Source organism: Thunnus albacares, chromosome 18 (genome assembly GCF_914725855.1).
Source record: "Thunnus albacares chromosome 18, fThuAlb1.1, whole genome shotgun sequence".
In the NCBI taxonomy this organism is placed as follows: Eukaryota; Metazoa; Chordata; class Actinopteri; order Scombriformes; family Scombridae; genus Thunnus; species Thunnus albacares.
In genome coordinates, this window is record NC_058123.1 from 30,388,854 (window position 1) to 30,405,024 (window position 16,171).

A 16,171-nucleotide genomic window follows, 5' to 3' on the forward strand; every position below is an offset into this window, starting at 1 on the left:
TTACTGTCATAGAGGACTAAAGAAACCAGAAAATATTCATGTTTAAGAATCAGAAAATTTTGTTTTATTTTTTTAAATACTGAAATCGATTAATCAATTATATACAATGACATAGTATATAATTGATTCCATGATTCCAAGATTCCATGTTGGTTTTCCTCCCCTCCAGCCACCACTGGCAAGAATCCATCTTAACAGGCTTCAAGTTATGTGCTTGTGTCCAAACCACTGGTGGTTCGGATCAATCAGTGCCGCAAATCCAGCTGCCTTGCAAGGTAAGACGGCAGCAGACGGTGATCATCCAATCACCTTCCAAGTATTTTTTGGAAGTGCCTTCCCTTTTCCAAACAGTTGTCAGGGATGACTTCTCAGATGATTCAGTGTAATAAACCATCTGGCGTGTTAGATTACCATTTAACTACCTGTTAAAAAAGAATTGAAACCTCAATTAGATTCAGATCCCTCAACGAAGGTTCTGAACTACAAAGCATTCAGCTGGAGCTACAGACTACCGATAACTGACTTACTCCCCATTGTTGACGAATGACTGTATTCCAGGGCTCTGACTCTGTTTTGTACGACTACTATCTGTAATGATAGACCTTTGTAAATATCCAGGCCATTTATCAAAATCATCAGCATTTCTATATGTAGCTGTAGCCTACTATAAAATAAAGCATGCAGCAATGTGACAGTATGAGCAGACATGCTGACAGGTTCATGGTACAAAACCAAAATCACATGGAAAACAAATACATTGATAGTCCTCATATAAATTAAACAGCTAGTGGCATTAGGTAGCCTAGCCTGACAAGCATCCTTGTGCCTTTCATACTCACACAGAAATGTATGTGAAAGTGTGTGCCATATAATATACATAGAACAAGTAAACACACACTAATTAATGTCACTGTATGACATTAACATAAATGTGAATGCACATTACTTATCTTTACTCCAGTATGAAACTGCAATGATGTTGTGATGTATCAGATCAGTCCAATCAACTTCAGCATCCAATCAATAACTGATATCCAATAGCGTGTTGGCCGGTAAAAGACTTCTGTGAAGGCTGCTTCATGTATCCTCACTCATAGCTACTCATAGATCCCTCCCCACTCCTCGCTCCTCAACAGAAATTAGAGCTTTGAGACGGCGTTCATGATGACGGACCGGCATGACAAGGTTCAAGCAAGGATCGAGGAGCGAGGAAAGATCAAGTAAGAGACTTGAGGTGTTCCCTGTTTCTAACGTTTCATCCTTCTGCCATCGGTGTTGCAGTTTCTCATTTCTCCGGTTTATGTGTGTACGCATGGATCAGAGGTTCTGTGAAGGACCGCACATTTTCCCGTCAAGTTTGTTTTTTTATAAGTCCCAAAGTTTCCTTGGAAAGTGGCATATGCCTTCTTTTGTGTGTACGCAACAGCCCCTGGTGATAATCGTCAGTCCATGAAACTGGTGTTGCTGAGGGTAACTGTCCATGCTTTCCTTTATTTATTTTCACTTTTTTTGACACTTTGGAACTTTGTGGAGGTGTTGGGGCAGTGGGTGGAGCTTCTAACAGTTCAAACAAGGGCTTAGCTTTGTGAGAAATATTTTGAATGTATAATCTGCAGTAGGGCAGGAATACGGAAGACACATATGAAAAAATGATTTGAGTTGAGATTAAAGTCAGAAATCTGAGTTTTACTTTTTTCAGAAAACTCAGAATTCTGACTCTTTTCTCAGAACTCAAATAATTTTTTCACATGTGGCCCTAATCCTCTTCCGTACAGGAAGCCCTGTGCTGACTTCTCCCACTGTGCTGGGGTGTCTTTCTGTTGGAGCCTGTACAGGAGCCACTTCTGCTGGGTCTATACTATGACAGTCTTTTTACACCATCCTGCCCAAAAATCAAACTTTGGACTTAAACAGTTCACATTTCTTTGCTGTGAGCTTTACTCTGTGTTGCTGGTCGCAGGACTGCTCTCATGTGTTCTCTAACGAACCTACTGTGCACCAAATTATCATCCAGATAAGGCGGGCAAATGTCATCCTGGAAACAGACACTCCTCTGTGTGTCTCTGAAATTCACCAGGTACTGAACTCAGGCCAAAAGACAGCTGACTTTCTTCATCCAAGAAGCATTGGTGGCACGTCTTGCCTTGATCCATGTCTTGAATATGTGTCATGTTAGTGTTGCAGCCAGAGACTCAGGTGGACACTGAGATATAGTATATCTTGCAATGTCTTTATCTTCGCACTTAACAACAAAAGCAAAGCAATATATTTTTGCTTACAGTCCGCCAGCATGTTTTCTCTGCTGCTAAAAATGACTACTTTTGTACTACCTACTGCAATGTACAACAACAATGGAGAAAGTTGTTCTCCTACTACTTCGACTTCAAAACTTGCTCGACTTACTGAATGGCACAACCTGGTTGCGGAAGCCATGCAGCACATCCACAAATATTAACACTGCATAAAGTACTTATGTATTATGTATGAATGTGTATCATGTAGTATGGTCTTGGACATGTTGGATCAGTACATCTTGGATTATAACTATTACCTGCATAGAAATAAATATGTATGCGATTGCAAATTAACCTCTTAAATTATTCATTTTGATTATACTCAAAACATAAATTGTTTTGCGTGCATCCTTTATTGTTTGTTAATGGAAAACATGCTCATAAATGCAGTCCAATTATTTCAGGCCACACCCTAACCAGTGACATCACAGCAGTGTGTTCCCTGAGCTGCTGATGACAAAACAGGACTGAAAGTCTCAAAACACAGCAGAGAGCAGTGCTGCAGCACTTTGTCCTATGATTCAGTATTGATTAAAAACCATCCATGACATGCAATTTTTTTCCCTACCATATGGTTTTTAAAGAAATGAATTCAGCAGTTTATCAACCACCAATAAGCCATATACCAGACCACTTTCTTTTTTTTTTTTAAAGCTCAGCATTTATTTTATGCAATAAGAAACATAATTTGATCAAAAGACATGATTTAAACATGTAGGACCATGTTTAAACAAACAGCTACAGTATCTTTTATATTTTATAACAGTTATCCTCATCTGCCAGTGGAAAACCATTGGCACTGAATAAACAAGCTTCACACTGACATCACCAGTGGCTCATGAGATTAGATGTAATAAGCTGCTTTGGGTTGAGAATAGAAACAATAAGAAGTGGAGCAGTCTGAGACGCACGGACAATGTGAACAGTGGGGAAGAGCAGCAGCTGCTCATAGACTGTCTGTCTATCTTCTTCATATCTGACATTTAAAGGTTTAATAGCACCTATCAGGATTTGACACCAAAAGGTAAGTCACCTGTTTATTTGAGTTTCTGAAGGCATGTGCAAAACATCATTCACCTGGTCTGGCTAAAGTAAATGGTAGTTGTATGTAAGATGTTGTCAATATCACCGACAGAGATCCAAGCTTTTTAACATGCATTCCAATAACATAGTAACTTGCTAGTAGGGTTCTTTGATTTGCAAATTATCCAGAAAGTGTCTGATTGACTTTACAGTTTATTTCCCAAAAAAATGTCTTAATATAAATTATATTAATGTTGCTGTAATTATTTGACATTAAAATATTTCAGTTTTATATATAATATACAAATTTTTCAGTTTTATCTATTTATAGGTGGTGTTCATTCAGACAGAATTAATCTTTTCCTTTACAGCTGCTTAATCAGGGATCTGTTCAGTGTTTTGGCAGGAGCAGTATTGTGGGCACAAATAACAGGCATAAAGATTTGAATCTCATAAACAACTGAATACCTAATTTTGAAATGTAATCATGACTGAATACATGATATTTATGTGGTCTGAATTCTCCTCTTTGAAAATGTAAATAATCAGTTTCAAGTTGTGCAATTTCAAATGTTATTTCCAGTATATAGATATTTTCAGGGTTCCCAAATTCAGATAGAAAATTCAAGTGCCCATTATTCAAAATCTATATTCAAATTGCTCAAATTCAGTAAGCTCAATTCCGGACTATTATAAAATTCTCATATGATATTACTAAAAAGGTTTAAAAGAAACATATCATCATGGGAACTGCCTTACTACATCTACATCCCAATATGGCACTATAAAGTTTTTAAAGCTGCATCCAACTACTTCTGGAAGCAGCAAAATCAGTCTCACAAATGAGAATAGGGAAAGTTTATTATTTGAAGAGCTTAGAAAGAAATATAATTTGAATAGCGATGCTTTCTTACAGTATGCCCAATTTACGTCATCACAACTGTTACACCATTTTGAAATCCAAGTAAGGGCTTATATTACTCACTCCACACTTGAAAAATGGACTTAAAATAATCTGATCTTTGCTGGCAAGGTTATGTACAAATGGGCAATGAAATCCATATGAAATCAAATTAAATACAATTTCAGGTTACTCCACATTTAAACCTAAAACCACATTCACTTTCAAATTGAACATTCACATTTTGACAGAATATTCAGAACTCCAGTATAGTTTGTCCATAAAGGATTGGTCCATCAGTTTCATATTTACTTGCTCCAGATTTGCTGCTTTAAGTCCATAGACAGCAATCAAAAAATATATGCTTTAAACTGAACCCAGAACACTATGTTAGCTGAATTATAGCAGTCTTGACCTTGGTTATTTTCCTCCATCATGTTCCTCATATACAGTTCAAATAGAGACAGAATGCAAAGCCGTCAGTTTTGGCCAAGCTACTTGGAAAGTGTTGTAAGTTAAGCTACCAATTACACTACATTAAACAAAGCTCCACTAAATTGAAACTATCCCCCAGAGAAATGTAGCAAGCTAAGCTACAGCAACATGACAAAAGTAGTTTGCTACATTATTATTATTATTATTATTATTATTATTATTATTATTATTATTATTATTATTATTATTATTATTATGTTTTATATGATTTACAGTTTAAAAAGTGGTATTTTTATTAGGCCCACTCTGTACTAGTAGCTATATCTACATAAATAAGCAAATAATTTTGCCTAGCCACCATATATATTGAGACTTGCATTTTTGTTGTACTCTCTGCTGGTTAATGTTAAAAAAAACTACAAAAGTGATTTTTCAGAGTAATCAAAACCTTTCCTCTGGTCACTCATTTCCCCCCATCTCTCCCCCCCTATATATAATTGTTTTTGTATTTTACTTTGTCTTTTGCATCCTCCTACCTCCCCACGATTAATTTTATTAATTATCTGCCTACAGAAAGAGAAAATATTGTAGCTAGCTAGTAGTCAGCTGTTGACAAGTTGATAACTGCTAATTTGTATTAAACGTCTTGAAAGATGAGAGCAGCTTCTTCTTTGGATTGCACAGTTAACACCTGATCACATAATTAATCTCAATTGTTTTGGTTAAACTCATGTATTTGTCAAGGTATGGCCACAGCGACTACTTCAGGATCAATTCCTCTCTATCCTCAATGTTACAGGTTCCCTCTGCCATTTTTCCATCAAGTAAACTCAAGCTCATGCCTGTACTCCTGCACCAGAGATGTTGTAGGCATCAGCCCAAGAATTTGTATGTTATGTCACTGTCATATGGAAGTGCTTTCGTTGGCTACACACTCATGTTTCAGACTGCAGTAGAAAGCTCCACTGTGCTAGAGCTTCAGAAATGCTTGGGAAAATGTAGCTTGCATGGATGCTACCTCACTACTTGGCAAAAGAGTTTTGCTACCGAAAAGCTATTTGATTCAGAAAACAGCAACATTATCACCACACTACTGGGAAATGTACTTAAACTAGTAGTACTGCTACTTGTTGTAACACTACTGTTTTTCGTACATGTAGGTTTAATGTGGCATGGGGGCTGCTTTGAAGTTCAGCGCATCACTACATCAAGGATGTTTGATGAAAACTTGTGATTTTGATAACTTTTCATTGCAAAGACACTGACCAAATTTGAAGCTGATATGGTTAAATCTCTAGGAGGAGTTTGTTAAAATAGAAGGCCTGGAAATGCCAAAAATTGCGCAAAAATCGTAAAGTAAATTCAAAATAGTGGACTTCCTGTTGGACCTGTCTGGACATGATACATGGGCCTTCCAAATTTTGTTCATCTATGTCAAATTTAAAGGAGGGGGCTTTGACTTTGAAATTTTCTAGGGGGCACCCTTGGTTCAACTAAATATACCCCTTCTGATGCATGTGCCAAGTTTCGTGTGTTTTTGAGCACCCCTAGCCCTTCAAACATGGCTTCCTGTTTCATGGTGAATAATGCGTCACCATGGCTTTTGATGAAAATTCAAAAGCTTCATCATTTAGCATCATCAATGTTTTACAACTTAGCTAACCAAATCTTAGGTGGATCTGGTTAACCTGCTGGGAGTAGTTAGTAAAACTATGGGGCTTATAACTTACTGTTGCCTGTAGATGGCGCTATTACTATGATTCAATATGGGCCTGTACATGTCTTCAGGCTGGGACTCTTATTAAACATGTGAAATTTTGGAAAGATCTGACCATGTTGAGTTGAGTTACAACAGTTTGTTTTGCAATGGCGAAACATCGAAATTCCCCACAATGCCATGGCAACAGAGTTCAACGAAAACACAATCTTCATAATATAGCGTCATCAAGGTCTTGAAAAAATTTTAGGTCGATCAGTTCAACCTGCTACACAGAGGTCATAAAAGTACAGCACCTGTAACCTTGTGGTTGCCAGTAGGTGGCACTGACTATAAGTCAATATTTACACATAGATGTGTTCAGAGAGGGCCCTTTATGAAGCATGAGTAATTTTGGGCAGATTGGACGATGTACGTTTAAGTTATAACAACTTCCTGTTTCATGGCGAAAAATCAAAGTTCACTGCATCGCTGCATCGCTACATCGCCACAGCAACAGCATTCGATGAAAACTCAAGATTTTGATCACTTTTCATAGCAAAGGTGTTAAGATGACACTGACCAAATTTGAAGTTGTTCGCATTAAATCTCTAGGAGTTTGTTAAAATACAACGCCTGGAAATGGCAAAAAATACACAAAAATCCCAAATTTAATTCAAAATGGCCAACTTCCTGTTGGATTTAGGATATGGCTCCAAGAGGCTTCTTTGTGCATCTGGACATGATACATGTGCATACCAACTTTCATTCATCTACGTCAAATTTAATAGCCAGTATGAACAGGAGGAATGACTGCCGTGAGGGAAACCTCTTTCAGTGTTCATATGGACACCTCACAGTTGTTGTTGAGAAATTGTTTCCCCTTTAAATAGTAAAAGTTTGTAATGTCACCATGTCTGGTCTGGATGTGATCTGAACTCAACTGGACACATTGACATCCCCTTGGGGTAATCTTCCTTACTTAATTTCAACTCTGGTATTTTAGCCCCTCTTTTGGGCACCAAACCAAAAATAAATCTAATCACAATAAATCAAAAGAAAATATTCTCATAATGACAAAACCCCTATTTTCTTTGACTTGTTTTGCAGTTGATGTGAGGCTGTGGTGGATTTAAGAATGAGCAAGAGGGGAAGGAGGAGAAACAGCAAGAGGAGGAAGAGCTCCAGCAGCAGTAAACGTGAGTCTAAGCTTTGGGTGGAGTGTTGGATGGAGTGAGGTTAATCTTGTGCTTAGCTGAGTCACATTTTTCACAAACTTGAATGCAGTTTGCCAATAGTTAGACTTGTTTAGATTAAGAAAAGGGCTAGTACTCAGTCTAGCAGGTGTAAAATAAGTTCTTATTAACCATTTGTATTGTAATAACTTAATTTTGTATTAAAATTAAACTGAGTCTTGGCCTTCAAAAAATCCTGTTTCTCACTCTGCTTCTTGAATATCGTCCTTTGTATTATTCTCCATGCCTTTAGTTTTCTGGAAGAGCAGTCTGTTAAAGCTATAGTACATTCAAGCCCTTGTCAAACGAGCTCACAAAATGCTGAATAAGCCTATCATGGCCAGGTAAATATCTCTGTATTTTTAATCTGGTGTCTGGTTTGACATTCCAACGCTGGCCGGATGAATGCATACTGACTCTTGTCAGCCAAGCAGACTAACTTCTGGTTAGCCCTTTGCTAGCTTGAATGCGGATAAAATAATTTAATTGTGTGGCTCTTCTAGACTTTCCAAATGTTATAGGACCGAATGGATTCTGATTCTGGAAATTCTGATAGTGAAATTAGTCATTTTGCAGGGGTTGTGCGATGCTCATGTTGGGTCTCACAGGTCAACCACATGTTTCAACAAGAAACAAAGAGAGTCCTTAAGAAACTCAATTTCTCAGAGTCCTTGGTTGTTTGAACCCAAGTGTGAACTCCACCCATGGACCCAGGCTAACAAAGCCAGAGCTCCCCCTCTCCACTCTCTCTTTCTCCCATTGCTGCTGCTGGGAGCAGCAAGAATTGCTCCTCTCTTTCTCCTAACTGCTGCTGAGGGAGCAGCTCAGCAGCTCAGCTCTCACGTGTGGCCTGCTCACAGCAGACACACACAGAACTCTTTTCTTTACGGCAGAAGATGCGAGAGCCTGCCTGAGACCTGAGTCTGAATCAAGACCTGACATTCCTGCGCTTGCCGGATGGATGCATCCGGCCAGTGGCTACTACACAAGTCTGCTGGCTGATTTTACAAGCACAGGAGCCATGAAGCAGAGTTAGCTTGCTGCTTAACCGTAAGGACTTAACAAAGGAGCAACCTGGGCCCTCTGGCCTGCACGGTTGGATCACTGACAGCCCAGCAAAGCCTGCACCTTTCAGCCTTGGAGTCACAGCTCGTCTCAGCCTTACTCACCCATGGATCGCCAGCTCAATAAAGCAGCACCTCTCTCGCTCCAAACACTGGTAACAACTGGGCCTAGCCTAGCAAAGCATTGCACAGCACACATTGCTGTCTCTATAATGACTCCAAAAGCCTCAATTACATTTATTAATTGGGGAATTATTGTCTTTTAAATTCATTAGAAATAGTATGACATCATCTGTGTACAGATAAATGTGATTTTCATGACCACCAATAGTTACACCTGAGACAACTTCATGTGCTCTTATAGCACAATTCTCCCCATATGGAAACTACAGACCAATCTCTATAATCTGTACCCTTGCCAAAATTTTTGAGAAACTTATCTTTAATCAATTATATCAGTACATCAATCTGCAATGTAATATTCTATCTCCAACCCAATCTGACTTTAGACCTAATTTCTCTCCCACAACAGCCCTTCTAAATTCACCAGTGATGTGTTCTCCTCCTTTGATAAAGGCCTACTCACAGGTGCAATTTTTATTGATCTTTCCAAAGCTTTTGATTTGGTTGATCACTACCTCCTCCTTGATAAGCTCTGTTCTATTGGTCTATCTCAAAATGCTCTCCTCTAGTTTAATGCCCATCTTCATAATAGACATCAGTGTGTTGTCTTTCAAGGTTCTCAGTCTGATTATTTAACTGTTGATAAAGGTATTCGACAAGGCTCCACTCTTGAACCACTTCTTTTCTCTATCTTTATTAATGATTTTCCACAAATATCCTTAAATAGTCTTATTCATCCATATGCTGATGATACTGTTATATATACCTCTAACTCTGATTTATTACATGTCCAGAACTCCTTTCAATTTGACTTTAATTTGGTTCAAAAATGGCTTCATAATAACAGACTCATATTGAATAAGAAGGAGTCCTGCAGCATGGTGTTTGGCATGCGACAAAGATGTTCACATCCCTGTGGCTTTCATATTAATTTTGATGATGGATCTCCCCTTGAGAGAGTTAATTCCTCTAAATATCTCGAACTTTGGATTGACCCTGAACTCTGATTTAAGCCCGACACTGATTTTATAATGAATCAAACATATGGTTGTCTGTGCTCACTCTATTGCTCAATTAATGGTTTTTCATTTCATGTCAGAAAAAGAATAATCTCTCAGTTAATTTTACCTATGATTGATTATGCTGACATTGTCTATATGAACACCTCTGATACTTAGGTTAGACCCCTACATGTATTATATAACTCTCTGTGTAGATTTATTTTGAGGTGCTCATCATTGCTTTATGTATGAATCATTTAATTGGCTGCAGCCTAAAGCTAGAAGGCAGTTTTATTAGGTTCAGTTGATCTGTAAATGTGTTTCCTTTAATTATCCTTCCTATTTGAAACACTTTTGGTATTTTTCAGTACAAAGCTCCAGCCGACAGGAATGATCTTCCTGTTTCTCTGAGATCTATTAACTCTTTTTGCTGCTTCAGGACTTCTTTATTCTGTCATCTTAAAACAACCTGTTCATGCTTTTAATTTGTGTGTATTTGCAATTAGAAGATGGATTGTTTCAAGTGCTCTTGGTACTGATGAAACTGATCTGATTTTGCGGGTCATTTCTCATTTCTTGTATCCAGTTTCTTGTGCAACTGCTGAGGGTGGGGGATGTGGGTGGGAGATGGTGAGAGAGCTGTCTGTATCTGTGATTTGTAGTCTATGTTGTAAGTATTGTAAGTATGTGTTATATTCTGTATTTTTTGTTTTTTAGGACCCCCTTGAAAATGAGATGTTACATCTCAAGGGGCTATCCTATTAATAAATTCAAATTTATAGCCATAGATAAAGGTTCAGTAGCTAAGACAAATTTCTGGTGACTAGACTCCTTGTCCAGTCGAACAGTGGAGATTAAATTAATTAAAGGAAACATTGTTATTGGTAAATATCTCAGCAGTTGGGTCTGTGTATAGAGGCTGAATCCTTGAATCCTCTAGAAAATGTATACCAATACCAAAGCTTGGAACCACATTGAAAAATTAATTAATGTTGCAATATGGATTTACATTGTGAGCTGTAAAATCCATTGAAATGTTGATGGAAATCTCATGGTGTCTTTAGTCCTGTCACCAAACCTTGATTAAAATAGAAATGCAAGTGAATGCCAGAATTATGAAAGTTATTTTAAATCTAAATCCATTAGTATTAGTATGATATAACTGGTATTATTTTAATATATTTAACATATGTTGTTTTTTGTTTTACTTTCAGAGAGTGTCTCACCATACATCTTTCAAAAGCAGAGGAAAAGTAACAGTGAAGGCTATAGAGATGATATTGTTGAAAAGGGTGAAACAGACAGTCTTCGACAAGAAAATGTTCTGTTAGGATCTGAGGATGAGGAAAAATACCACAATGCACCACCCAAGGAGAAAAGATTTAAACAAGATTATCATGTGAATTCATTTCCAAACCAAAGGAGTATTTATACCACAACAACAGAAGACAAAGAGAAAGGAATGAAGATAGTAACATCAGTGTCTGTTACTGAGAAGGAGGATTCATCCCCAAAGATCATCTTTCAGCAGTCACATGAACTCTTATCTGACAATCTGACCCACCCATCAACACCAGTTACTGACATGAAAATTAACTACACTGGATCACACATGAAAGTTGAAATTCAAGAAGTTCGACAACATAATACTTTTGACATCAAGACCACAGTTGTTTTCATGAATGAAACAGGAGATGGTGCTGAGAGGTTTTTAAAGGGAAAATGTGAAAGGGTGGGATATCCAAACAGTGAGTTATCTGAGCAGCCATCACAAAATGTGACCAATCTCAATAGAAGTCAGAACACAACAAATTACAGATTTACCTTTGGTGGTATGAGCGAACAAACAGTGGCTCATAGTGGTTCAAAATCTGTCAGTCCAGCAAAAATCTGGGGCAATCCAAACTACTGTAAATGCTACAGTGATCACAAACAACAAATGTCAACAGATTTTACATTTACAGACCATCCATCAAGCCCACCACCAATGTTAAATATCAAACCTCAAGGGAAGTGGAAGCATTTTTGCAAAAGCTTCAGTAGTGATCAGTTCTGGGACATTCCTCCACCCCGAGAGTTTGCAGACATCAAATATAACACTTTAGAGGACCTAACACATGACCTGGCTTCCTGTAGGATTGGTGCCTGTAGCCTAGCTGGCAAACAGCAAAGGGAATTTCACCCAACACCTAACACAACCTGTAATGAAGAATCTGGATTCCCATTTTCTGTTGAGGAGAAGGAAAAAGCAGATCTGCCACCTTCGTATGATCAATTATCAGAATCTGACAACTATGAGCCCATGTCCATGAGACTGTCTTTGTCAACTAACAGGTCCAGCTTCACCAAAGATTTCATCAACTATCAAAAGAGAAAATCCTGGATCAGAAACAACAGTATTGCCACTGTAGAACACAGAGCATGTTCCATACCAAAGAAAAGACGTCAAACTTTTCCTGGGTTGTCAGAGGGTCCAGGGTTGTTTCAAGAAGATCTTCTGGGCAGCAGATATAATGAATCTTTTGCCTCAGACACCATCTCCTCTTCGATCATGTGCTCATTTCCTCTCCAAACTGACAGACTGGGAAGGATTCACCAGTGCAATGACAGGTTTTCTGCATTTGGAATAGGAAATTATAATTCCTCACAAACCACGGGGAGTTCTAAACCTGTCTCGGAAATCCCAAACAACCATGATGAAAAGCAATCATTGCTCGGGCCATTCTACATGACCAGCTCTGAGGATAATCCTGATGATGTGTTTATTGTCAATGAACAGTGTCAAAGACAAAGTGGCATCAGATGCCATTATAAAGATCTCAGACAGCAAGACACAGACTCAAAACAGAGCGTTTGTAAGTACATGGAAAGTCGAGACACTGATAATTGTGGAGATAAATTGGATCAAGGTGAAGTAGCAGATAGTGGATTTGAACAAGAAATGGGGGAAGTAGAATATCACAGCCCAGAGCTCCTCACAGATGAGTTCAGTAGAAGAGCCTTCTCTATACAAGTCATTCCTCCGTCCTGTAGTGGCTCAGAGGAACAAATTCTACAGAGCCATCCTGTAAAATTATTCCAGAACAATGAGGTTGAAAATGCAGGCCAAGAGGATTCAGTCTCAGTTTCACCCAAACATAGTAACTCCTCAGTCTTGACAGTTGGTGCAGTTGAGCAAAGATTCCTGCAGATGGACTCAAGATTGACACTGGGTAGATTGCAGGGCATGGATGTTCATTCATTAAACACCAATGAGGTTACAGAGGAGATTCAACCTAAACTATTAGGTGAAAAAACAGGTAATACCCAGCCTTCTCTGTCACTAATGATTGAAGAGACAAATGGTCTGCAACTGAACACAGGAAGAAGGGGTAAAGAGGATTCAGAAAAACCTGTAGTCACTGCATCATGTCCTGCCAAAGGTTCTACAGACATAGAAATCCACACGGAAGAGCAGCTCAGTAAAAGTGATAAGGCAGATAAACAGACTGTATCCAGATGTAAGTTACAGTAATGTTTGATGCTTTCAAATAAATATTGAACAACAACAAATTTAAGGTTTTAGAATTTTTAAATGGAATGTTTAGGATATTCATCTTCATTTCCAGCTTCCTCAGAGGCCAAAGAGCATCTGAAACCTGTGATTTATAAAGACCCAGACAGCAGTGGCTCTGACCATTGGGCCAAGAGGCGAAAGCTTTTCAAGGAGAGCAAGCAGTGGAGCTCAGCTGGAGGAAGCTCAATAACCAGTGACATCACAGAGGAATCAGGTAACTTCTGGGCTGAGCCTGGACATATCTCTAAGACTCAAGGCAGGTAGCAAAATAATTACTGCTATATATTTAGTTAGAATATATAGTATGATTGTAGTGAAATGTATCTTAGGACATCCATTCAGGTACTGTACTTCAGTGCAATTTTGTGGCACTCAGTATTCCAGGATGCTAGCACATGATTGGGCTATAAGCTCATTGATCTATCTGTGTTAGGGGGTATAAGTTACAAGGTAATGTGTTACTTTAATGTCATTAATTTTCACTGTAGTGAAGGTCCTGAAATTGCTGACAAACAGTATTTTTATGACCGGGAATATGTTTTTGGCTTTGATGATAAATTTATTTTGGTCGAAGAGCTAGGTTAAATGACACTTGAAGACACAATGTGCTGAGAGGGGGAGTTGCCTTTATTGATATGTCAAATGTCAACCTTTGTCTTGACCAGGTGTGGCCCCAGGTATGGCGTACAACTGCAATGGAGTAGATTTCTTATAAGGCTATTGATAACATGGGCTGGTCAAGATGATTGAACTCAGGTGCCTAGGCGCCTAAAAACTATTCCCAAAAGCCTTTGGAGGGAACAGCATCAGTAAATATTTAAAGGGATGCTCCTGACGCCTCTTTGTTCTGATAGAAGAATGAGATACCATTCCATTAATTTAGAAAAGCTTTCCAAAACACCACATCTGGCAAGAATCTGTCATCAAAGCTAACGCAATCAAGTAGAGACTCAGTGCTAGAGACAAAAGGAGATGGGACACAAAGGGTCTGCCCTGAAGTATGATACACATAGCAAAGATAAAATAGCAGAGGAGGGATAGAAGATCATGTTTAGTGATGGATTCTTGGAGGGGAAATGAATTGATCATAGATATGAGATGAGCCAATTTATCCAATGGGAAAGATGCTTTCATTTCCATGTGATAGTGAGAAACTCTAAGCAAGTAGATGGTCTGATTGTTTTGTCAGTTGACAAGGGGACATAGAGTGACTGAATCAGGGTGGCAAGTTTAGACAGAGTAGGGCTTGGATTTGGAGATGGAAAATCTATTTGTGGGAACTGTTGAGGAGATGAAGGATGTGTGGAAAGTGTATCTTGTTAAGCAGGATCCAGCACACAGATTCAGAAAGGGAGTTAAAAATATGACAGCTGACAGTGAGGCATGGCACCGTGCCCTGCAACTTTGAGCAGCTTGACAGCATCGTCAATGGAGAGTGGAGAGAAAAGTGTTCACTTGGAATCACGCCATTTACAATAGAACCAGGACCATTAAGACTTATCAAGTTTTTCTTTCCCCCTGAGTATTTGTATGTGGCTATGCTGAGGGTTTGTCTGAAAAATGGGGAAGAGAGAACATGGGACCAATCATGAAACCTTTTTGACATCTTTATCCAGAAGAGCATAAACTACTTCAGGAACACTAAGAGCTGACTGCAGGTGTGGGAAAATATGAGTTGTAGTGAGAAGCGAGAGGACCCCAACCTGATATCCCCATGATCAGGAAGAGTTGCAGCTAATTCTGGAATATTGATAGGAGTATAGATGGTTGTTGTTGGAGGTTTTTTAGCTCTAAAAAGGCTTCCTAAATCTGGGCTCTTTTTCTGCAATATGAGACAAGTGACAGCCTTGGAAAGTGCACACATTTTCATTGAAATCATTGCAGATCTGAAATCCTGAACAGCTTCTTATAGCTGTGTGAATCTTTCATGTTTTCATATAGAGAGGAAGAGAGATAGGGAGCTGGAGTCTGTCCTGGTTTGGGGGTGATAAGTGATTATGGGCAATACCCTGATGAACAACTAGACAGAGGGAGCATGAAAAGGGGCCATGACCACCCACATGGAGGATGAGATAAGGACAGAAAACTGATCCTCTGTAGTGGCATATAATCTCGCAAACAAGAAAAATGTCTGCACCCAACTCAACACAACATTTTGGATAGACATCACAGATGAAATCTCTCTATATTGAATGCAGCAACAAACTCTTCAATATTCAGAGGATGGTGAGATGGGGGTTGGAGGATTTCACAGGAATAGAAAATGATTCATTGCCAACTAAACACTAGGCACTAAGGAGCGGTGGGAACTGCAGTAGATACTTAGAAGTTCAGATGGGGCGCACAGTGGTAGAACTTGATGGCTTGGCTTGATGGCTCCTTTGAGGTGCTAGATGCAGGGACATTGAGTGTGCTGACAGAGTGCAAGAAAATTGAAATAAGAGCGAATCTGAATGATATATTTGAATACATTTATGTATTTGATCATTTGTTTATTTGTATATTCATTTGACTGTTTCATTAATTGTATTATTTATTTACTTAGCTTTATTACGGGTTCAACCTATAGCTTACTGATGACATTTATTTATGTACCTTAATCAGTGCACCAGGAGGAAAATTGATTTAATAATTGTACAGGATGCAGGATAATACACACTCCCTCCTTAGGTGCAAATGCACTCGAGCAAAATGAGGAGACTGAATACGAGGTAAAGCGTGAGGAGGCCCAGTGAGGGGATAAACATACTATACCAAATCAGACAATCAACTGACATCATGTCTGCCTGCAAAAAAGACAGCGGGGAAAAGGGCTGTTTATGACCTGGGAGAGGCATAATAAA

The 16,171-nt window shown here is 38.7% G+C and overlaps 1 protein-coding gene across 1 annotated transcript in view; it reads left to right on the forward strand.

Moving 5' to 3' along the window:
* Positions 1-3,203: 3,203 nt before the first annotated feature.
* pdzph1 (PDZ and pleckstrin homology domains 1) overlaps positions 3,204-16,171 on the forward strand; it is a 32,389-nt gene continuing 19,421 nt past the window's right edge. Inside the window, exons 1-4 of the mRNA XM_044332700.1 lie at positions 3,204-3,318; positions 7,460-7,548; positions 10,987-13,272; positions 13,381-13,542. Of these exons, the coding sequence (XP_044188635.1) occupies positions 7,488-7,548; positions 10,987-13,272; positions 13,381-13,542 (2,509 nt within the window). The 5' untranslated portion in view covers positions 3,204-3,318; positions 7,460-7,487. The remainder of the gene's footprint in view (positions 3,319-7,459; positions 7,549-10,986; positions 13,273-13,380; positions 13,543-16,171) is intronic.